A 24,673-nucleotide genomic window follows, 5' to 3' on the forward strand; every position below is an offset into this window, starting at 1 on the left:
ATTGGGCTGGTGTTCTCTTCGCGGGTTAAGTCAAACGCGTACATGACGCGAACCCCGTGAATAACGGGATAACGCTAGGAAGATGATAATCTTTAAGTATTGTCTTAATAAATAGTAAGACACTTGAAAAATAATTTAACAAATATTTATTATCACTAAATCTATACACAATACTAATACATCTATGCATCGGCTTCTTTCTGTTCCTCAGGATATTTGTCTGTTAAAAAGCTCTTTACTTCCCCGTACTCCACTTTCATATTCAACCTTATCTTCTCGTGGTTTCGGTACCTTTCATACTTCTTCAAGTAAATCTGGTAATGTGGCATGGATTCATAGAATCTCGGGAACTTCTTCTTCTTCAGAATAACTCTATCGTTCATCACATACTGGACGAAGTCTAATGTTTCGTCCTTGGGTATCTCCTCTTTGGTCCGGACTGTGCTGGGGCTGGCGACAACTTTAGGGTAGTAGTTGTTCTCCGCCCTGTACTCCACCAAGTGGAGTTTCTTCTCTTCGGCAAGTTGCTGGTGTGTTCTCTGAAATAAAGGAAGTATGCTCAATAAATTTTTCAGCAAATGCTTCACCTCTTTTCTTCAAGTTATCCCTTAGCCTGTTTGTTTTAATATATAATTATTATGTAAGGAACAGGAATGACGGAAACAAAAACATTCCGCTTCAAAAACAGATCAAGTGCAGACAGTATAAATTGGTAAAAAAATTGGGGGTAAGAACTTTGTAGTGTACACGTAATTGTGTTGACCAATAAATGTATGCCGAGTAAGTGGTGGGGGCAGCGCTGTCAGCTCAGCTCAGTATTGGCTTACCGCCCGTGCGGAACGGACGTGCTGTCGACATGGATGGCGTGCTGTGCTTAATACCAATTGGTACACGGGTACCAATTGGTCTTACCATGGTAACGGTACCATGGTAAGACACCACAAACTTAAAAGTAAATAATGGGGGATTCAGACACTAGTCTATGTTATCTTATTCTGTAAACGAGACCTTACCTGTTGTAACAAGCCAATGAAGAATGCCTTGACAATGTGCTGCAGGTTGTTAGATCCCTCCAGTTTAGCGTGCAAGTCTTTGATACCGATCGCCTGGCAGATTTCTCTGATAGCGCGGTGGCACTTCAAGCCATACCCCTCATTCTTCTTTGACACGAACAACTTCGTCTTCCCGAATGCCGAGTAGAAGTCGTGGAAGACTGGAAATGAACGGAAACACACATGTGAGAGTTGGTTTTTTTTTTACAAAGTAAACAAATCTTTGGGGATACATTATGTTGACTGCTTGAAACAGAAATTATTGTTGCCTGTCCATTGACGGAGCAAGGAAAAAATCCAATGGGGTCATAATGTGTTCGGCAACGGCTGCTGCAACTGCAGTACGTAAATGAGCTTCGACTTTTTAGCGATAAATGTCCAAGAAAGCTAGAGATCGGCCACAGCTACATCAGATAAATCTGAAAAGATGGAGTATACTTTCCCTGGATGAGCGACTAAAAAAATAAAGCAGATAAAATTCCGGTAAAACACAGCCTTGTGGATAGCAGTTACTGGGACTCTAACCATCTGATAGACTTTCAAGTCGACGGCAAATCGCACACACGTTAGGTTAGGTTAGTACTTTCAACGACAAAGGTTGGTATAGAAAGGTTTTAATAGAAAAGTTTCTAATCTTGATATACTTACAATACAATATATACTTCATTGCACACAACATACAAAACAAGTTTTACACACATGGATAAAAGATGCATTACAATCTGGCAGCCTTATTGCTAAGCAGTACTTACTAGTATGTCCATTGTAAATCTCAAAGTTCATCAACTTTTGTCCAGCTCTGTTTTTGGCCTTTCTCAACGCCGCAGGCGCCTCCTTCGCCCTTCCGATACCGAATCCAGCCAAGCCTTGTCCATTGCCTGTTACAACCTGAAATAAAACACTTAAGATTATATCCCAATAGGGTAAACAGTGCCCTACATCACAAGATGAACCAAGTACCCACACCTCACCAAGCTTTATGTTAGACCAATGTGAAAGGTGATGAGCCATGAGGTGGGCTAAGAATTCAAACATAAATTATAAGCTTATTACAGCTGGCAATAGGCTTCCTCTCTATGATTGGCGGGGATACAGAGTATACCAGTATACCCCACCACTGCTCCACTGCAGGCGGGTGGAGAAACATCCAGACTCTAATGGAATTTAGAAAAGTTTATTTCCAAACTTTTAACCAACAGGAAATTGAACTCAGCTTCATATTAACTACTTTTTACATATAGTCATAATTATATTACCATAGCCTGTATATTCCTGGTCCGTCCGAGACTGCCTTTCATGATGAGTAGAGATCTGAGTTGCAGTACTTTTGTATCAAAACCAGTGAATTCATCTGGAAAAACAATTCAATAAGTTATATCCAAAATTCAATCAGTATAACCTCTTTGGTTTTATTTTAAATTCTTTTGAATTCCACAATAATGGTAGGCACAGGATTCCTCTCCATCAACCCGATGGAGAATGGAGCATACCTTCACCAACAGACAGTGGAGCAGCATGGTGGAGTATGCATACTCCACAATAATATAATAAATTATTTTTCAGTTGACTAAATCTAGTATTTAGTATGTATTCTATAGATTTTTAGTTTCTTACATACACAGAGTAAATTTATGTTCATATAACTTAAAACTACACTGTTTTATAAAAATAACACATGAATGGCCATATGAACTTTATTGGACCTTACTCCACAATGCTGAGATGGATGGATGGATGGACTATGTATACCCAAATATATAATAGTTTAAAAATAAAAACAAAACAAACCTTCCCCAATTGGGTCAGGGGGCCCCAGGCTACGTCCAGGCATGCGGGTGCCTGACCAGCCTCTCTCTATAGGACTCAGCCGTAACCGTCTGAACTTTGTCATTGAATCTCTTAGCTTTATCAATTTATCCATCCTGAAATGAAAATAACCATTACTATACAAGTGTTAGCATCAAAAACAGTATTTTAATTTGAAAAAAGAGAGTAAGTACATACACATACATAAGTAGGCTCAAGAACAGATTTCAATCATGCAATTACTTCACAAAAAGTCTATTTTGAAAAATGAATTATTATTTTTATTTGTATGAATTACTAACCTTTCAGGGTCATCAGGCAAACGTTGTTGTTTTAGAAGTTCTCTTCCCCTGATTACCGGAGCAGACAGACCAGGCCACAGCATATTAACACGACCAACACCAATCATTTGCCCGCGATTCAGATCACGAATCCTGATACGACCCGCGCCTTTACCACGACCCTTCTTCGCGCCAGGGTTACTCACTGAGGTGACTGACTTCCATAGCTTTTCAGCCGGTACTAAAATAAAAAAGTGGTAAATAAACGAAACATACGATTTTGAGTTCAGTTAACTATCTTGCTCTCCTTATCAAATCAACTCTAAATCCGTTATAAATACACTCACATTTATTGAAGAAATTCACACAAGCAACTGAAGAAGTGCTGAAGTTAGTTTTAAGGTTAGAAGCTAAATTATTTTCCAAGAGGGGCGTTTGTCTGCCTATAGCATTAAGAGGTTTTAGGAGGCACTTTAGTGATAATATTTTCGTGCCCATCTTTAAATGAAATTTATAAAATATAATGATAAAATAACATAACCACAACAACCCCTCTTGACGTAACTTTTTTTTAAACACTCATTAATCATTATTTAATTTTTGAATGGTAGAGGACACAATTCTAAACATCCAGCACCCAATCATCATTCACGTTTCTATATTACGAGCGAGTGACTTCTTGCTTCTCATTATTGTTAGACTTTTTTGGTTTATTTATTTTGTCCACAGTTCCGTTTAGGCCGTAGTAGCGTAGTAGGGTGTCCGGGTATCAGTCAGTCAAGCGAACTCAGAACAGGCAAGCAAATACCTACCTTGAAATGAATTGAACGCATCTGTAAACTGCTGACAGAACGTTCGTGTTTAAAAAGTAAAATGTCACTTACGTCATTTTACGTGGCCGACAATCCTATCCCACTGCCTGTCTGCTTTTTGTTTGTTGCATTTCGAATAGAATTTGTATGTAAACTTAATAACAACGGCCAGAAGTTGGGCCTTATTCTCTTAAGTAACTTTATGAAGAATATCACAGCGCCATGGGTCTCTGTAAATGTCCTAAACGGAGAGTTACAAATCAGTTTTGTTTCGAACACAGAGTGAATGTTTGCGAATATTGTATGGTCACGAGCCACCCGAAGGTAATAAATAAATATTCTACGATCAGATGTAGTTTTTATGCGCGTTATTACGTATTATGTAATCGAATTCGTATAATACAAATTCTTTTTTAATTTTCAGTGTATCATACAGTCGTATCTGCAGTGGCTACAAGATAGTGACTACAACCCCATATGCGAGATTTGCACAAAAAGTTTAAGCGAGGGAGAATGTATTCGACTCACCTGTTATCGTAAGTGAACGTCAACACCATTGTAATGTGCAGAGAATTTGATTTTTTTGGGTATGAAGATTGAATATGGTGAAATTTGCAGATGTGTTTCATTGGGCGTGTGCGGAGGGTCGGTACCGCGCACTTCCACGCACGACGGCCCCGGCGGGCTACCAGTGTCCGTCCTGCGCCACGCCAGTGTTCCCTCCACCAAATTTGGTGTCACCAGTTGCAGATGAACTCCGAGCAAAGCTTGCTGGAGTGAATTGGGCCAGAGCTGGCCTTGGCTTACCATTGGTATGTAGAAAAATTCACAACTACCTATTGTGTTAGCAACAACATAACATAGTATCACATCTAGGCAAGGTAGTAGTAGAATCTTCAAAATTTGAAAACTCAAGAAATAAACAAATTAATATGACATTATTCTTTGACAGTCAAGAATCCTCTAACTTAGACAAATTTCCCTAAAAAGCATCTTTTTTACCCAGCTTTCAGAAGACCAAGACATGAAAGGTGCAGCAGGCAGAGGCAGCCAGTCTCCAATTGACCATTCCCAGTACTACAACTCAGTGGACAGTCAGAGAGGGACTCCCGTGGGAGCCAGTGATGATGAGTCCAACGGCCGCTCAGCTAATGGCACTCCACATTCCGTAGTTCAAATTACTGATGAGCCTATCAATATTTTCGACAACACTTCCGTTAAACGAAGTGACAGTTTACAAGGTATTCCTTTGCTATAGTCTTCTATTTTATATCATTACTTTTGTTTGGAGTCTTTCAAACAGTTCAATTGAGGAATTGGTAAAAAATATATTTTATTTATGTATTAATTTATTTAGGTACACATTTATCAAGTAATTAAAAAATAAAAATTATTTCAGTTACGGTAAATAGGTAATTTGCAAGCCTAGTTCCTAGCCATACTTATTATGTTCCTAGCCATATTAATTTTTATTTGTGTCTTGCCTTTCTTTTGTAGAATGTTCAATATGAATGGCTTACATCATATCACTACCAATTATATGGTATTTTATTTATCCTCAACAAAATAGACAATTTTGCATTGCATCATACTATGAGATGACCTAGCTATACCCAAGGTCCTAAGATATTATTATTAGTTATTCATGATATACATATTTATTTTACCGGCCAGTAATACATATACATATATATTATGTAGCCTTACATAGACATGTCTTTTTAAAAAATGTAATAAATTATAAGCTTTTTATAAATTTCACACCCACATAGTGATTAAAAGAATCTCCTAAAGTGTACTATTTTATATTACCAGGGGGCCAAGCTTCAAGGAAGGGTTTCAAGCCCATTGACCATGTGAAACCGTCAGCTAACTATGATCATGATGATAACAAATACAAGCAGAAGTCCACATTTGCTTGGATTAGCAGGTGGTGGAAGTAAGTGTATTTTACTAATGTTCATATTAGAAGGGTATTTCTGTATCTTGTGACCATTGTACTCATCTATCTAGTCGGCTACATCAGCATCATCTTCCATAATTGATGTAGTTTATATAATAATAGAGGAGCTCGGTGGCGCAGCGGTTAACGCGCTCGGTCTGCGATTGTTGAAGTAAAGCAACTTTCGCAAAGGCCGGTCATAGGATGGGTGACCACAAAAAAAAGTTTTCATCTCGAGCTCCTCCGTGCTTCGGGAGGCACGTTAAGCCGTTGGTCCCGGCTGCATTAGCAGTCGTTAATAACCATCAATCTGCACTGGGCCCGCGTGATGGTTTAAGGCCCGATCTCCCTATCCATCCATAGGGAAGGCCCGTGCCCCAGCAGTGGGGACGTTAATGGGCTGATGATGATATAATAATAGAAAAGCATTTTAATACATCATCAAATAGTTATAAACCCTTTGACTTGCTAGTCTGTAGCTTAACTGACTATTGACATCTACATAGGTATAAATAAATGTTCATACATAAACTCACGCCTATTACCCACTGGGGAAAGCAGAGCCTATGAAATTCCATTTGCTTCGATCCTGACACACTTCTCTCGCTTTCTTCACATTCATAAATTGATATATGTATTCCTTCTTAACAGAAATACACTTCCATCTTCTCGCGTGCGAAGAGCTGGAGGTATCTACAGACGCTACTGGGTCATCCTGTTCATAATCATTGCAGTAATAGTGTTTCTGGTAGTGCTCAGCCAACGAGATGTTGACGAGGAGAATCCTTTCGGGTACGCACACGAGGACGATCGCAGAATACTCCAGAAGAATTAGCAACTGTATCTAATTATTCTTTATTTATAAAAATCAAGCAATCTTTAAAGTGATATGTGTTATGTGTACTATATGAATATAAACATTTGTTCAAATTCAATGTTGTTGTATTATTAGGAGTGAGCTCCAGCAAACCAGGAATTGGACCTGTTTGTTTAGGCTTAATTATTTTCTGTACTTTTACTCTACTTCTATATTTTTGAATTATATGTAAACAAAAGAAATTAACAGCAGAAAATAAAGCTTTTATTTTATTTGGAGCTTACAATTTATAGTCCAGAAAAAATTAAAAGTAAAAATATTCCATTAGCACTTTATTTTTCTGTTAATGAGACAAAATTATGTTTACATAATTTTATAATTATTAACTTAAAAAAGCACATTTTTATGACTGGTATTAGACTAGACAACAGGAAAAAACACTTTGGATTAAAACAAATATTTGTGACAAAGTATGTAAAATACAGGGAACAAAAATACAATCTAGGAAATTATAAAACTTTAGTACAAGTATCTACTTCCTTATCCAAAAATATTACAGAAAAAATATCATTGTAGAAGGCAGGATAATATTCACAGGCACGCCGACAGTCGGGCATCCAATTCATTTCAAGCAGCTTGGGTTGAACAACTTTCTCATTTCCTTCTTCAGACCAAGCTAGCATTATGTCTGCAGCATATAGAGCTCTAGATTGGGGACTCTTTGCTATTCCACATGGGGCATCCTTACTTGTAGCAGCTGTGAAGAGGTCTGCAAACATTGTAAATATTGACTTTTCCACAGTAGCCCAACAATAATCTGGATATTGTTGACCCCAAGCCTCTTTAAATTGTGCACACAACAACCTGTATAATGATGCTCCTTCTGTATAGTTCATCACAGTAAAATGTTGCTCATAATCCTCCAAATTGTTCAAAGCAAAAGGTTTATTAGAAAACCTGAGGAAGAAGTTGTTGTAGATGTAAACTTCAGTTGGACTGACCGATTTCAACAATACAACATAGCGAATATCAAACTTCACTAAGCCCACATCAGGTCGCTCAAAAAGTACAGGATTTTCAATATATTTCTGTGCAATTTTTGGTCCACTTAGGGGCAAACGGCACAAAAAGTTCAGGTTGTCTGTGATATAGGTGTCTAATCCCCGAGCCAGATTGTAAGGCTTGCAAATCCAGTGGTTGTCTAACCCAGCCTTTTTTCTTTGCATGTAATATGCTACCAGCTTTGTAAGTTCAGTTTTCATATTAAAAGTTGTAGGTAACCAAGCAGGAGAAGTTTCTAATTTATTGTTGAATGTGTTTGTGGATTTATCAGAACATCTCCTTGCAACTATAGCTAATAAGTCTTTTATAGTAATGACATACTCAAATGGAAACTGGTTCACAAACTTGTTAGGTGAGTCTCTGCTTAATTCTCTGAAAGTTTTAAAATGATTTATGTACCATATAATATCTGCATCATTTTCATTACCCACTATTTCAAAGTCAGGTGAAGTTAGGTAGTCATTTATATACTGATACTCTGAGAAAACTTTTAGTTTACCTTCAGGTCTCTGTCTATCTCTTAATAAATCTAGGTCTGGTAGAGTCTCCACAATATGTCCTTCTAGAAAGTAATTACTGTCTGGTTCTTGAGGGGTGAAATCTTCTTGAAAATGTTCATATTCCTTCCAAGGAATCAGCATAGCTTCTCTTTGAAGTGGGTCAGGGTAATGTCCTTCAACAAAATTTCTTGTTACAGGATCTCCTTCCTCAACATTCTCAACAGGAAAGAGAAGTGTGTAAGTCATTTGATCTGGCACATGTATGAATGGAACAGCTCTAAAGTTGGGACTGTCAGAGTGCGTGATACCAGAACCCAGCTCGTCAAGTACATACCATACTGGTACCCTTTCTTCTATAGAAAACTCACTTCCTCCTATAGCATAAGTATGAGCATATTTCCAAACTTGCTCGGAAACCTTCTCGATTTTTTCTTCCACTGTATCTCCAGTCACTTGCATCAGACTGCACATTCTTTCCAATAACCCCGGCACATTGCGGAGGTTATTTTTAATACTATTCGCTTTGAATGTCCAAGCATGATCTACAAGGTATATGTGGCTAGGATCGTTTCTATCAATGTCCTTCGTGGCAATGACTGTCCATAAAGGATCGTAAGGCATTTTATCACTGTCTTCATAATCAATCATAGCAAGTTGGAAAGACAAACCTGAATCAAAGATTTGGTCACGCAATTTCTTGCATAAAGTCGACCAAAAATGTTCAGGAACTCCAGACAAAATTAACTGTGGTTTATGCACAGCTAGAAAACTGTTCAAACTTGATATTCCATCCATTTTTCCCTTGTATAAATAAAATTAAAAGGACACTCGGCCTTAACGGACCGCAACAAGACCGCAATTATTTTTTTTTTTTTGTTTGGTTTTCCCCGAAGGGTAAGGCAAAGGGAACTATGCCCATACAGCCATGTCTGACGTATTTTTTTTCTTGATGATTAATGAAATGATGAAAGGTGATGATGATGAAACCTAAGCCCCCACCCTCGGAGTAGACTCCTACTCCGAACCCCAAACGAATTAACTCAAAAGTCCGCATAAACTTTTGAGTTATGAAGCGGCTTCCTGACACGAAGCGAAAATAGGCAGATACACTTTGTTTATTGAATACCCCAATATAATAACACTCGCGAATGTCTTCCGACTAACTTAATGCGATCATTAACCACAAAACACCACTTCGTATTAATTATTTAGATTATTCAATGAAGAAAGCAACTGTCCCGTTCCCGCCTCCCGCCAAAAAAGCAAGACCGCAATTACTTTTGAAAGAATGAACTAACTGATTAAGTCTATATAGAAGACAAAGATAGCGAGATATGTAACAAATAATCTTCTATCTCACTTTACATTATTTAAAACGTCGGTCACCTAAACAAAAAACCCATTTTGACAATTAGGACTTTTACGTTCCTTTTTACGTACTTTACCTGGACTTTTCCACAGTACCAACATTCTACTCGATATGTGGTACTTACAAATACAGTCTACCACATCTTCAGAATGGGTGGTTTGTTAGATCTGGGTGCTTTCACTGATCAGTTGCTTGCTCAATAGATTTTTCTATTATAGCCGGGTTTCGGACAGCGTGCGCTAAGACGAGCCTGATCTTAGGAGTCCATTCGTAATTTCATTACAGGAACACTTTCGGACCGAGTGCGGTAACACGAGCTAGATCGTTGTCGTCGTATCGTGAAAACCCACCTTCTCGGCTCACTCGATGTAGATAAGATAGAAGTACCGTAATAAATCAAATTCAATATCAATTTAAATGAAGGTATATTTACCAGCATAAGCTAACAACTTTTGGGGAACATTGATGGTCCTTAAAACTAATTAAGTTATAGAATATTAGATCACAAAATATGTTGACAGTTTACAATATAAAGTACCTATATAAAAAGCCAAATAATATCTGCCGCCGTCAACACGATACGCATGAAGTTTCGAAAAACGAATTGTGATGTAATTTTTACACGAATACATAATACAAGTGTGACATATTAAGTATCGAGTGACAAGGGCATAAAGGTTTTAAAGCGATGCGGCGTTTCTTGTGTGAACTATAAAATCAGAATACAAAATCATCGCGAATAAACGGCGAATATAAAAGTCGCGACAATCCCGTATCGTTGAGGCTCGATTTTCCTTTAATGATATGAGCACTTGCGTGCATTATTGACCTCTAAACAGCGGTTGCGTGACATTGGCTTGTTCTACTAAGTCACTAGCTTATTCTTACACATCTCGCGTCCATAGTTCGTCAAAACTACTAAACTTATACCTACTCTTGAATGCCACATCACTAAAAACCTTCAAAGTACATTTTAAAGTGCAATTTACAATACACGTCTATAAATATCGAGTCTTAACAGTACGCAGTCGCTTAACAACTTGATTATAGAACACAATTTTTAATGACTATCTATCTATATTCAGTTCAGTTGGAGTCGGATTCCATGTGGGTGCGGTAATTCCGCCGGGCCTTTTTGACCCGCTGCCTGAACTTGAGGGCCTGGTAGTCGGGGTCGTCGGACACGTCGTCCTGAGGGGGTTGAGTGCGACTACTGCTGCCGGCGACGGTTCCGACTCCACTGTCGGGAGTGCCCATCGTCGGGGCGGGCCATAGACTGCCCTCGGTACTGCAACTGCTCTCCAGCTCGCTCTCGTTCGTTTCGTTCATGAGTCGCGCGACACTCCTGTTGTAGGTCGGTTTGGGCGAGAGCCTGTCGGCGGCGGAGGTGCCGGCGACGTCCTTGTGCGGCGGCGACTCGCTGGAGTCGGAGCGCTGCAGGCTGAGGCGGCCGTTGCGGCGCACGCGGCGCAGGTTCATGCGCAGCCGGGACTCGGGCGGCGGCGTCGAGTTGCTCTCCGACTCCGGAGGCTCCACCCTCAGGGAATCCCCGAGCGAGTCTCGGGAACCGTTGATGGGTGTGGGGATGATACTGATAAGGTTGTTGGGTACTTGATTTCCGTTTTGGTTCCGCGGCGAGATGGGCCGGCCACCGAGCGACTGGTCGTCGTCCGAGTCCACCTCCGCTATCCGGAACAGCGCCGACGTGTTCTGGCCCCTGTACCCTGTGCTCGTGCTGGGTTGCGCTAGATTGTCGTCGAAGTTGTCAAAGCTATTGAAATTGTTATTGTCGCTACTGTCTTGTGCCATATTTGCTCCTGCAAACGAAAAAAAATAATGAGAATATATTTGTATCTTAATATTGATAAAGATAACCTTATATTATTCATATGTTACATACCATTACTCCTTAAATTTATGACTTTTCTATAACTAGTGACTTTGCTTTTTCTTTTGGCAGACCGTGTGGGATTTATTCGTCGGCGTAGAGGTCTGATTATCTGAAATCAAAGAAATTACATTATTATATTGTGGCTTAAACTAACTAGATGGCGCTGATATCCTTGAATGTCATGCCGCATGTAATCCAGGCAATACTGCCGCTGGTAACAAAGCGCGGGCCGTGCGTGTGTCGTAGATTTGCGCGCTTGCCCTTACACCCCGGACACTTCATACAAAATACCTAGCTTTACACAGACACTACACATTGTTGTTGTACACGCGCATCTGTGTGTGTGACGTCAGACGCCCATACTATTGAAGACTAAGGCCCCGGCCTCGGCCACTGACGCGGAGATGGGCGGAGAAGAGCGGAGATGTGCGGATTTGACCAATCACAGCGTTCGAGAGAGCGAAAAACGAAGACGCTCTGTCACTCTATCCCTCACGGTGATTGGTCGATTCCTGCACATCTCCGCTCAGCTCCGCGTCAATGGAAACGCAGCCTAAAGTAAGACTGGGGGGGGGGGGGGGGGGGGGTGTGTGAGGTAAACCTAGCGTATCTGCTGGTGGGGAGCGAAGAGTTTCCGTTTTATATGTAGTATTATTCCTTGTTCTATGGCAGTACTAACTTGACATTGACTATGGGTCATTGACCTTTCATTCTTAATACTGTTAGGGATGGTACATCGAATCTGTCGACTATGGGTACTAACTAATATGTTAATAAAAATTGGCCCGATTCATCAATCTATAGTTTCGGTGGCAACGGGCTGGTAATCCGCGACTGCGACGTGAGTGAGGGTGTGTGCCTGCCTTTACTAGTAGATTAACACAACATGAGGTCGGTTATGGATCTCAAAACCCAGCTGAGATAAGAGAAGAAAATCGCCTCACCCGTCCTGAATTCCGGAAGAGGCAATGTGCGGGTTCATCGGAGTCCGTCCTCTCGCTAGATGGCGCTGAGACGCGGGAGTGCGTGGCGGCGTGCAGGCCGGGCAGCGCGGGCCGCGCGGCGGGCCGGCGCGGGCCGCGCGCGCGCCTCACGGGCGTGCGCTTGCCCTTGGCGCTGGTGCCCGACACGCATTTACCGCTCGACTTGCTTAGAGATGACCGCGATTGTTTACTTCGTCTAAAAAAGTACATTTCTTATGATTTAAGAAAAATTAAAGAAAACCCATCGTATCAACAGTGGCTGCAAGTTGTCTTTGATTACTTGTGGCTCTGCCCACCCCATTGGGGATTACGGGCGTGAGTTTATGTATATATGTGTAAAGAAAAAAAATAATACAACCCTTTAATACATTAATTACGTACTGTGTGTATACTGTATACAGGGTGTTAGTGACATCGTAACGAATACTCAGGGGGATGATTCAGGCCATGATTCTGAGTTAATATCAAGTGGAATTTTTCGTCGCAAAATTCATGGTTTTTTTTTAGTTTTTTTTAAATTGTTTTCAATTCTATACTTTTGCGATGAAAAATTCCACTTGATATTAACTCAGAATAATCAGCTGAATCATCCCCCTCAGTATTCGTTACGATGTCACTTACACCCCACAAAAGTACATACGGTAGCCATACAAGTAGGTATGGGTGTTAGTGACACCGTAACGAATACTGAGGGGGATAGTTCAGACCATGATTCTGAGTTGATATCAAGTGGAATTTTCAGTCTGAATATTCATGAAAATTTTTGTGTTTTTTTTATTATTTTCAATTCTATACTTTTGCGACGGAAAATTCCACTTGATATCATCTCAGAATCATGGCCTCAATCACCCCTCAAAGTTTTCGTTACGATGTCACTAACACCCTGTATATATTGTGTTTTTTAAGATACTTGTTACTAACAATCTATGGACCAACTTGTTCAAAGTAAATGAGTTCTATTTTATTATTTTGAAAACTTGAGAGCTTCGATGCTATTATTATGTTTTTAGCATTAGATTTAAAAAAATGATTGGTTTTTGGCAGATCTAGTTGTCCACTGCCACGATACTGTTCATCATACATACCATTGTTTTGAAAAGTAATATTATTTGTAAGAGGTAAGGGCCATTGACACAATATTGGCTTATTTAACAGTTCAAAGGTTATTCTATTACATAGAGCATATAACTAATATGTTATCGTTATGTATGTGGATAGAACATACCTTAGAGATCCTCGTTTCTGTAAACGTAAGTTTTTGGAGTAACGAGACGCCACCAACCGCGCGAGTCTGTTTGAATTTTTGCTGCCATTCGGAACCGCTGCAGTAATAAAAAGTAAAAAACAATCAGTAAAGGAGAATAATCATTACTATATTTTGTACTATATAAACTGATACAGGAATTGTGGTATATCTATAAGTACACTGCCGCCCGCACCTCTCGGTCCCCGCTGTTGCCATACCCCCGCGCCCCTGCACCGCGCAGACGAAGTCTGATTTAGATGGTCTACCTATAACATGATGGGCAATAGGCTAGCTTCCAACTAGTCAAATCAGTTACTTTTTACTAAACGTCAAGACACAAAATTACTATGGAATTTGTATGAAAAAGCACACTGACGTCAAAACATTATCAACATGGTCACCTCTCTTGGGCGGCAGCGGCAGGAAGTCGACGACGATGTGGTCGCTGTCAGAGGAGTCCGAGTCGTTCCCGTGCTGCGAGGCGGCCGAGCTGGACCCGTCCAGCGAGTCCGTCTCCTCCGCCAGGCACTCCAGCTCGCGCTGCACCAGCGAGTCGAAGAACGCCATCATGCGCGGGTCCTCGCTCGTCGATTGTTCCGCGTAGTTGTGCGATATGTACTGGACAAAGAACGTAAAGTTTAAGGGGCAATGTTTACGTTTTTACAATAAGATTCCCATTGCCATTAATTTGCCTTTCAACTGTTTTAAGACGGTAGTTAAACAAAAACTTTACAAAAAGGTTATTATAAAGTTAGTGATTATTTAGAAGATATGAATGCATGGGATTAACTGTCTGAGAACTGATATTAGGCAGCTAAATTACTCAATTGTATACCAATATTTTATGTTTTTTTTTTTAAAGAACGTCTAGGGCCCTGTGCCGAGGTTTTTCTTGCAGCTTCTTTTCCCCGGCTATACAGGTTGTGAGAAGCTGCAGTAGTTTTAGGCGGATGAGACGTTCGTTATGTAAAATTGACGATTCAAAGTGTAACTATGTTACCTATTGAATAAAGATATTTTTGAATTTGAATAACATAAACAGCCCATATAAGTCCCACTGCTGGGTACAAGCCCATCAATCAACTGGAGGGGGTAAGGAGCATACTCCGCCACGCTGCTCCACTGTGGATCAAAGGACTAAGACAAGATTATTTGTACTTGTAAATTAAATGTACTTGTGTGGTGTCTGATAATGGGCTATTTACTACTTCAGCCCTCAGCACTCCCACATTTGTCCGGTCAACTAGTTAATGGCATTGGCGGAAAATCTGCAAAAAGCCACGTCAAGAAATGGCGAGCGCTGAAGGCTCTCACCCGGCACTAAATTGTGTTAATATGTCTATGGTCTCCCAACTAATAATTGTACTGTGAATGGAAGGCCTTATATTATTTAATGTTTTTTGACACTGGCAATGCCTTCGGGGACTAGAGACGAATTGTCTGCCCTCCACCTTCTTCCCTCTCTCTGCTCGACCACCGTCCATGACGGTTCGCTTCATCGTTCTGTTTTCTTTATACTTTTGTGACTACTTTAAAATACTTATGTGACTGACATTATCGTGTGTGACAAGTGTAATAATTCTTGAGGAATTAAATATACATTTGGTGTGAATCAGCTGTTTTCAATTTACCGCATTGCTAATGGTGCTAATCACAGCCACTGCCGATCTACGTCCTCCATCAAATTGAAGATAACAGGCCTGAGGGTGCTCTGCCCAGTTGGGCGCGAACCTCGGGTCAGGGCGTATGCATGCATACTTCATTTGCAATATTCCATTACTGGGAGCACTCTTACCTGTCCGCTGTGGTGCACCAGCGACACGTAGTCCTCGTGGCTGTAGATCTCGCGCGGGTTGTCGGAGCCCTGCGCCTCCTCCAGCAGCCCGCCGCGCATCGCGGGGTACTCTAGGGCCGACCAGATCTGCGGACGTTACAACTTACAGTGGTGCTAATTCCTGTAAATACCATCTAATTTTATTTTAGGTTATATCTGTCATTTTCTTATCCGCCGAAAAGGAAAGGGACGGGTAATCGACAAGCATAAAATTTATGGAACACACGTCAATTTTAAGCACAAATCTAAAACAACCGTCTAAAAATTCGCCCGGGTTATTCATTTATTTACTCATTCTTCCTAAAATTAAGAGCTGTCAATCATCCGTCCCTTTCCTTTTCGGCGGATAAGAAAATGACAGGTATAACTTAAAGTAAAATTAAGAGATGTCTGCAGGAATCGGGGCCAGTACCTACATAAAGTAAAGTATGCATTAATTAACCGAGTACGTAAGAAGCTTACGTCAAAAAAGATTGTATAGTTGCGAGATGTTCAGCTAAGGACAACGAAGAAAGAAGAAAGAATGAAAAACATATTATATTAGAAACAAACATTTTAAAACAATTACATTTTTAAACATTTTATTTTAGAAATAAGTAGGTGGTACACAGAATAGAATAATGAACAAAATACTGAAATTAAACCTTATCTCTAAAAAGGGACATCAGCTCGGCAAGATGTTGTGACACTCCGACATTGAGGGAGTGCCACAACGCTGATTTTCAGCTGAACCCCAAACAATAAGCTTAAATCTAAACAATCAAATCAAATTAACTGTGTTAATAATATGTATACATTTAACGGATTATAATGAATTTAAGTTCGAGGGTGAGTGTGTGTGTGTGTTAAGTGAGAGTGTGTAAGGGTGCATGTGCGTATTAGTGAATAGAGAGCGTGTAAAAAGTGAAACGTATGTCGTGTATGTACGTGTGTCCGTATGTTAATGAGAATAATTACTGGAGGAAAATTGTGATTATATAACATAAACATAAATAGCCTATACACGTCCCACTGCTGGGCACAGGCCTCCTTTCAATCAACCGGAGAGGGTATGGAGCATACTCCACCACGCTGCTCCACTGCGGGTTGGTGGAGGTGTTTTTACGGCTAATAGCCGGGACCAACGGCTTAAAAGTGCCCTCCGAAGCACGGAATCAACTTACTTTTTCGGAAAAATCCTTACCAAACAAAGGACAGTCTCACAAAGTGATTTCGACAATGTCCCCATCGGGAATCGAACCCGGACCTCCAGATCGTGAGCCTAATGCTCTTACCACTAGACCACAGAGGCTGTTATATAAAATTATGTAATTAGTTAAAGTAACATAGGTATTGCGCATGAAGAGTAAGAGGTAAGATAACAGAAGGACAGCAGGACACGCGTTGACGGATCATTAGACCCCTCGAGCGACGTGAAGCGAACTTACTCCAGATGCCAGGATAGTAGTAAGTGGAATTCCGTGGTCTCCGCCTACCGCATTGGAAAGTAGGCGTGATCCTATGTATATGTATGATAGCGCGACAGCAAAATATTGAAAATCTAAATATTATATTAACCGTAAACAACACGTACGGCTAGCAAACAAACAGCACCTGCACTTGTTTACGACACACGTGCAAGGTACGGTAGTGGGGACAGCCCTTATAAGACAGCGAGCCGCACGAGTTGTACCATTCTTGTGTCGAACTCCGTACAGAGAACATCCAATAAAAGTAATGTGACAGTGAGCCATCGTTTAACTGGCGCTATGCGTCCTCCACAAAGGTCTCTGTTACCTTGGAATCAGAGTACAATATTCGTGCTCTAACATGTATGTAATAACTACTACTAAAAAGTTATTAGTAAACTACACCTACCTTGATGATCTTCTCGACGCCCGACGAGGCGATGAGACAGTAGTGCGGGTTGTAGCGCACCTGGTTCACGATGGAGCGGTGCCCATACAATACGATGTGGGGCGGCTCAACCAACGTGTCTCCTGGACGAACAAGTGTAGTTATAACTAGCTGACCAATCGTCATGTTAGGGGCCTTTGGCGGCTCAATCATAACCCTGACACCAGGGTTGATGGGGCTAGTATTCCACCTCACAACCCACACGATAAGAAGACTAGCTGACCCGACTAGGGCTTGCTCCGTTGATCCGTTATTTTTATTTTATTATTTCATGTATTTAGATAACCAACAGCATACAAAACAGAACACATAGCGAAGTGTTTAATAAACCAACTTAAGCTAATTTTTAGTATCCAAATAAAACTAATAACTGAAAATGCATTAGCTTCTATTTTAGATTAGCATTATATTAGCTATTGAGAATCTAAATTATCCAAACTTACTCAAAAAATACATACAAAAATCATCAAAAGTGGTCCAGTAAAATGTTACGAGTTTCTGCAACAGGTTGATTGATTCAACTTGATTGATAGACCAGAGTTCTCATAATAAAGACATGCCGCGGGAGCATAGCCGGTGAGACCGAAATATGCACAAAACGATCACATTATATGAGGCAACGATTGTATTATAAAACTTTTTACATCATTCATTGCCACTTTGGTATTGCGCAACTACAACCAGCGCTTGTGTTACTACGCAATGAACGGCGGGTAAATCGACGTAGCCGCTTCACAAGTCGACGAGATAACAGGCGACATGTGGCCTCGTGTAATTGATTGCTGATATCTCCTTTGTTTCTATGATCTGAGACTTATTAATTTGTTTTAGGCGGATGAGGCGTTCGACAAATAATATATCTATGTAAAAGTTGACGATTCAAAGTGTAACTTTGTTACCTAATGAATAAAGATATTTTTAGTTTGAGTACTTACCATTCTCACCACCAGTTTCGGGTATCTTCCACATGTAGAGATTAAAATCATCGGAGCCAGACATCACATATTGCTCCCCTTCTCCGGCAAAGCTGCAGCTCTTCATAGTACAAGAGTTGTAATAGTCCTGGTGGTAGAACTCTGCGACTGGCTCGGCGGATTGCACGGCGTAGAGGACGGGGGTGAGGCGCCGGCGCAGGGCGAGTATGTGCGTGCCTTGCTGGTTGAAACGCACGCTCATACTGCTCTGGCAGGACCCGTTTGTGCCCACGTAGCGGATTACTGGGCTGAAGGAAACAACATAAGACAACAGACTTTACTGACATACAGTACAGACATTGACAAAAAATTTTGGAATTCGGTCATAAGTAATCCAAAGTTAAGGTGTGAAGTTAAAGGGATTAGGAAGTTATAACAATCGAGCAATCGTGTCCCTCTCCCTCATATAATAATAATTTCATCATTTCACGCATGGAAACAGAAAATTTAAAGCAACATAAACTTGTATAAATTCCGAATTCGTACCTGCTACTTCAAGTAAAATAACAACCTTGATATACAAATACAATGATATACATAAATGAAGTATTTAAAGCATCTGCGTCAACAATATGTAATTTATTGCTATATACGGAAAAGTGATAAACATTAATGTCAAGGAATAAATTGTGTACTTGCAAGTGTTACTATTTTATTTAACATGATCTTTGGAAGATTCCATCATCATATTTTTCAAACAATCAAGTGATTTTCGGTTAACGATGTCACATTTTGAATCAAAACCGGGACCTCCGGATGAAGAGCCGACCGCTTTAACCTAGGTAAATGAGACAACTCACTGCTTCGGCGCGCGCAGGTCCCAGAGCGCGACGCCGTCCCTGGCGTTGGCTGACACCAGCATGCCTACCTGCTGCGGGTGGAACATCACGCCGTGGAACGCCTTCCTGCTGCGCGATATCACCAGCGACTCTGTACAACAATGTAAAGGATTTTTACTCAAGAAACCTTCATAAATGCTCGCCAGTTTAGGGTTACTATTGTAGTATTGTAGTTTCCTATATGCAATATTCTATATTTTTATCTTACTCAGAACTCAGCAGCATACACTAGGACTCAGTAGCTTGGAGCAGCGTGGTGGAGTATGCTCCATACCCCCTGCGGTTGATTGAGGGGAGGCCTGTGCCCAGCAGTGGGACATATATAGGCTGTTTATGTGTGTTATGTACTCAGGACTACTGTTGCCGAACTGTTTGTAGTTTGACGATCGTTTGTTGACCTTGAAAATCATCTATACCAATAGAACAATCGATAGTATTGCTTCTGACTATTGCAAGGAACATCGATATTATCAATACACAGTTCTAAATGTTATATCGATACTAATATACAACACTATTCAGAACCGTCATTAGCTTAGCAAAATAATGCAACCTTACGACGACGACGCGGTCAGAATGCGGTCGCTCTCTCGCTCTTTTTTTGCTCGTTACATGATCCAGAGGGGGTGAGGTAAACCTAGCTCGGCACCCGATATCAGTGGCGACCGCACCGGGCGGCGAAATAGAGCCAAGACTGGTCCATCCTGGCCGCAAACTAACTTCATTTGGTTAGATTGCGGCCACATAAAACTCATACCGGGTGGCCGGGATTTTATGGGGCTGAGGAGTGCCACTTTGAGGTCTCGCACCACCCAAATATTTGCTAAGGCCGCCACTGCCCGATGTTAAAGCACAAATAGAGGATCATAAAGAAAAAAAGAAACAAATTATGAAATTCTGATTACTAAATTTATTTTTTTTTTTTTTTTTAACCCCTTTTTTGCGCGCAATCTATCACCCTTGGATAATAAGCACTTCTTGTGGTGTATAGGTATCATTTTAGGTAAGCGACCAGTGTCGCTTCCTATTTTGGGCCTTAGTTGGCTAGATCCTGCGGCAGCCTCCTTCTTAGTCTTAGTTGTGTGTGCTCATCCATGAGCGGCCTGGCCAGTATATTAGGATGGGCTGTTATTCTGTTTTTGTAAGAGCAGCTTACATTTTTTAACTCTTCACTTACTGTAGGGATACCCAACTCTTTGTGTAATCTGCTATTGGTAATGTACCATGGAGCATTTGTGATAATGCGGAGGGTCTTATTTTGGAATCTCTGTAGGATCTCTATTTTATTAATAAATAAAGACAGATTTAAAACTAACGAAACACCTTTTATTTTTTCTGTTTAAGTTATTTATGGACGTAATAATAAGTCCGACATTTTATCATGTTATTCTATGACGTTTAGTACATACATGCATACATAAACTCACGCCTATTTCCCACCTGCATAAGCAGAGACTATAGAATTCCATTTGTTTCGATCCTGACACACTTCTCTTGCTTCCTCCACATTCATCAATCGCTTCATACACGCACGCCGACGTTTACGTCGTCGTTGACGTTTAGCAAATAGTATTATTTGACTACTTGGAAACTAGCCTATTCTCACCATGAACCGAGTGCCTGGTGTCAAACAGCAGCAGTCGGCCGTCGTTGCCAGCGGTGCCGACCACCCGCTCGTTGAACGGATCGATGCTGAGGCTGCATACTGCGCGCTGATGTTGCAGTACTTCCAGAGGACACTTGCTCTCTAAGTCATGGACGATCACCTGTTGGAAGGTTTAATATTGACACAAACCGGACACTCCATACTATCTCATTCTTACTATGTGCCGCCAAATAATGCGTAACACGTAAGTCGAGCGAGACACAGATCGTGCGCTCTCCCCCTTACTCCCTAGCTTAATGTCATTTAAGACTAAAGTAAGACTAACTTCTGAACGAAGAATGGTGGCGGACTTATACTACGTGTGTTCTAACCTATATGCCTGTGAAGTTAATTAACAATTATGTTGTCCTTATTTTTAGGGAACTTCTGGACTACATCATTGGACTTCCCGTCGAACAGTCTTCAATATAATTTAAATGTACCTATTGACAATTTTTTTTAAAAGATTTTTAATGTTTTTTTCTTCAGTACTGTGACGTTGGCAGAATTATCGTTTCTAAACGATGCAGCCATAAATTTTAAAAAGTGAAGTGAAGACCCACAGGGGGCGAGGTTGGTGCCTGTAATGAATGGGTGCAGAGCGGAAAGTGACTGTTTGACAGTACAAACCCTTAATTAAGAAAGAAGAGGTTCTTTCTTTTTAATTATAAGAGGTTCAGAATAGGCTATTTAGCAGTGAAAAAGGGCTTTCGCCTTTCTGTCTCCACATTTCGGTATAGCATAAACCTGATGGAAATTTCTGATTTGGACACAATATTTTATAAATATTGATTAAATATTTTATCTTTGTTTCATCGGTTTTTGTCATTATGAATTTAGGAAAATGGGTTTTCTCGAAGTAAACAGAAGTTTCCCAACAGGAATTACTCTAGCAATGAAACTTACAAGATCATCATTCCCTCCAGAGTAGACCCTCTGGTTGTCTGTGGTGATGCCGAGACAGAAGATGTTAGACTGGTGGACAGCCTTCATGCACTCTGGCTTTCCACGGTCCAGGATTGACTGCCCGAATGGCCATAGCATCACCCGCCTGTCATCACCACCTGTAGGACAATATACAAAACATAAATACACGCCTATTTCCTGTTGGGGCAGGAAAAGACTACGGGAATTTGGCTAGAACTGTAACTATTCAAAGAAAAGGGGTTGTTAAACTAAAGCAACTTTTTTTATTCTTATTTTTAACGAGGCTTTGAACACCCTGAGTGATCGTGCCAGCTTCAGAGGTGCTTTCGTGTACCTATCCCTTAGGCAAAGGCTTGGTCAACCAGATAGTATAAACTAAACGCCTTGCATGACAGTGGCTCTGCCAACCAGCAATTGACTTCTCCATTGCCAAGGAGATCTCTCAGGGTGTGATTTCCCTGAGAGCAATCGATCGAGCAATCTTATTACAGACATGGCACAGAGGTGAAGGTTTAATACCTATTAAGTGATAACTAAAGTAATTTCAAGAAAAAATCAGTATTTTTTTTAAAACAAACTCTGAGTATGTACAAATGTTAAATATCAGTATCTTTGTACCTACTACCTATTTATTTAAAATGAATAATGCACACACAATAAAATTATAGGTCATTATTGAATATTATCCTCTTCTTTAAATTGCCCTAGCCTTTAATGTATTGTAATGGTTATCCATATAGGTAGGAGGTTTAGGTATTCAATAAAAAATCCTGTTTTTTGGTACTTTCGATATAATCAACTTTTATGGAAGAAGAAGCACAATAACAAGTTTAAGCAATGCAATAAAATTTTATAAATTACTTTAATTAGTAATAAAAATAATGTTTTTACGACGATATCGAGTTTACTAAGCAGTCTATTACTATTACAAGTTACAAAACTGATAAGGCGCTACGCATCGTTAAAATTCTAACAGTGAATTTTCAGCTACAAGCAATACCTCCTAAATACCCACCTAGTAATACCTCCACCTGGAATAATAAATTATGAAAATTACCTGATACGAGTAATTCGCCATTGCTGGAGAACTCGATTGCATTTACGCATCCAAAATGGCACACCAAATCTCGCCTGAATAAGTTCCTAGCAACGTTCAACCGGTTGTTAAAGAATTGGGCTCTGAGATCCGGTAAAAGTCCTAACTCCCTGTTTGTTAGATAAGGGATAGGGCTCGCAACATTCGCCATCTTCAGAACAAAACCACCATTTTCTGACACGAATGAAACAAAACTTCTCTTGCTACCGATCAGCTGTATTTTATTTTTAAAAACATCTTACATTCCGTTTGTTCAAAATACCGTGTAATTAGAAATCAATAAAGGATTTTGAGGGTTTTATGATATTAAAATGTTATTTATTTCCTATGATAAAGTTATGAATCCAAAATGATAATTGTTTATAATATTTGATTACATTAGGTGGTCAGAATACACAATTCTCTGTAAATTGAATAAAAAATCACAGAATTTTCTTTTGTGTCATTTAATATTTTTTGCGTTCAATGAAACATGTTTTTTGTTTTTCAGATTTTTGACAAGTTTCTGAGTAACATGGACCAAGCTGTAATGTGATTGGTCGGTCAAACCGCACTGACCTCTACGGTCAAGCCAATTGGTCCTTGGGTCAAGCGGTAAACAAGAGAGTTGTGATTCTGTGATTGATTGGATTGATTGATATCGATATCGTATCGCGATATGTTTTTCACATAGACATATAAAAGAGTAATAACCAAAGTATTCGTTCATAACTAATATTTTTTAATCTGATATTAATTATAAAATGTTATTAATAATTCATGTCTACTATACTATCATACTCAGCAAGCAAGCACAATCGAGGAAGACTTGATCATAGCTGTGAAGTTATTTAATTATTTATTTGATTATATTTTGATAAAAGGAAAATATACCACACAGGTATTACTTAAGACATTATTTATTGGAATTTACAAATAATAGAAAATTTACTGAAGACTAGGCAGCGTAGTCTTATGATCTTTGCGTAACCTGTGGGCGAAAAAGCATAGCTGTCACTGTCTAAATTCAAAATAGGTAATCCAAACACTAAACGAAAAAAAAGGGCGGGAACCTTCGAACAAGTTAGGCGGGATTTTTTAAGCTCTCGATTTTAATTTCAATTTTATTTCCAAATTTTGTAGATATTTGCATAATTTGTACATAATTATTTAGTTTAAGTTATTGTATAAATAGTTATTTCATATCTGAATGTAAATATTTATCGTTTGGTAAGTTTTTATAAAAAACCGTAGCAGAGGCGGTCCGCTAAGGACCCGCGCGGCGGGCAAGATGCCTGGCCAGCCGGCAAAGCGGAAGTATTCGGCAACAAAAGGAGGCAAGCAGCAGCCCCAGTCTCGGGATGAACCAGGTGAGGTTGTTGAGCCCGAGTCTTCTGACTCGGACGTTACCGACCCGCCAAGGATCATGGACACGGAGATTGAAGAAGACAAATATGCTCCATACCGAGTGACTGATTATAGTCGCCGGTATCCAGAAGATAGCGCAGCAGGTTATGAATTTGTTGTATTTATCGAAAGTAGCACTGAACAACCGATTGGGACACGAGATATGATGAATTTAAGCACTGGTTTCACCAGAGTAGTCAAAGGCATTAAATATCTCAAAAAAATAAATAAATTTAAAATTGGCGTAGTCTTTGATCGCCCAAATTTAGCAAATGCTTTTTTGGATAACTCTACATTCTTGAGAGACCAAAATTT

The 24,673-nt window shown here is 40.0% G+C and overlaps 4 protein-coding genes across 4 annotated transcripts; 1 reads left to right on the forward strand and 3 right to left on the reverse strand.

Annotated features, from left to right (window-relative positions):
• Nucleotides 1-129: 129 nt before the first annotated feature.
• Nucleotides 130-3,710, reverse strand: LOC126375164 (28S ribosomal protein S5, mitochondrial). The gene is made up of 7 exons (XM_050022030.1): nt 3,487-3,710; nt 3,161-3,380; nt 2,841-2,974; nt 2,309-2,403; nt 1,805-1,940; nt 1,014-1,213; nt 130-539 (listed from the first exon to the last, which is right to left on the reverse strand). The coding sequence occupies exons 1-7, from the start codon at nt 3,635-3,637 to the stop codon at nt 183-185; spliced, it is 1,293 nt and encodes a 430-aa protein (XP_049877987.1). The 5' UTR covers nt 3,638-3,710; the 3' UTR covers nt 130-182.
• Nucleotides 3,711-4,017: 307 nt separating this feature from the next.
• On the forward strand, nt 4,018-6,828 carry LOC126375169 (zinc finger protein-like 1 homolog). Its single transcript, XM_050022037.1, has 6 exons — nt 4,018-4,275; nt 4,376-4,487; nt 4,570-4,763; nt 4,958-5,192; nt 5,767-5,890; nt 6,545-6,828. The coding sequence occupies exons 1-6, from the start codon at nt 4,174-4,176 to the stop codon at nt 6,726-6,728; spliced, it is 951 nt and encodes a 316-aa protein (XP_049877994.1). The 5' UTR covers nt 4,018-4,173; the 3' UTR covers nt 6,729-6,828.
• A 201-nt stretch (nt 6,829-7,029) lies between these two features.
• On the reverse strand, nt 7,030-9,114 carry LOC126375160 (tubulin--tyrosine ligase-like protein 12). Its single transcript, XM_050022023.1, has one exon. The coding sequence runs from the start codon at nt 9,065-9,067 to the stop codon at nt 7,220-7,222; it is 1,848 nt and encodes a 615-aa protein (XP_049877980.1). The 5' UTR covers nt 9,068-9,114; the 3' UTR covers nt 7,030-7,219.
• A 1,230-nt stretch (nt 9,115-10,344) lies between these two features.
• Nucleotides 10,345-23,197, reverse strand: LOC126375156 (DDB1- and CUL4-associated factor 5). Its single transcript, XM_050022015.1, has 12 exons — nt 22,934-23,197; nt 21,856-22,013; nt 20,911-21,070; nt 19,266-19,395; nt 18,427-18,713; nt 17,453-17,574; nt 15,557-15,682; nt 14,163-14,379; nt 13,741-13,837; nt 12,477-12,711; nt 11,542-11,641; nt 10,345-11,458 (listed from the first exon to the last, which is right to left on the reverse strand). Exons 1-12 carry the CDS (start codon nt 23,121-23,123, stop codon nt 10,728-10,730), a joined length of 2,553 nt encoding a protein of 850 aa, XP_049877972.1. The 5' UTR covers nt 23,124-23,197; the 3' UTR covers nt 10,345-10,727.
• Between the last annotated feature and the right edge of the window lie 1,476 nt (nt 23,198-24,673).

This window comes from Pectinophora gossypiella, chromosome 18, assembly GCF_024362695.1.
Source record: "Pectinophora gossypiella chromosome 18, ilPecGoss1.1, whole genome shotgun sequence".
NCBI classification, from domain to species: Eukaryota; Metazoa; Arthropoda; class Insecta; order Lepidoptera; family Gelechiidae; genus Pectinophora; species Pectinophora gossypiella.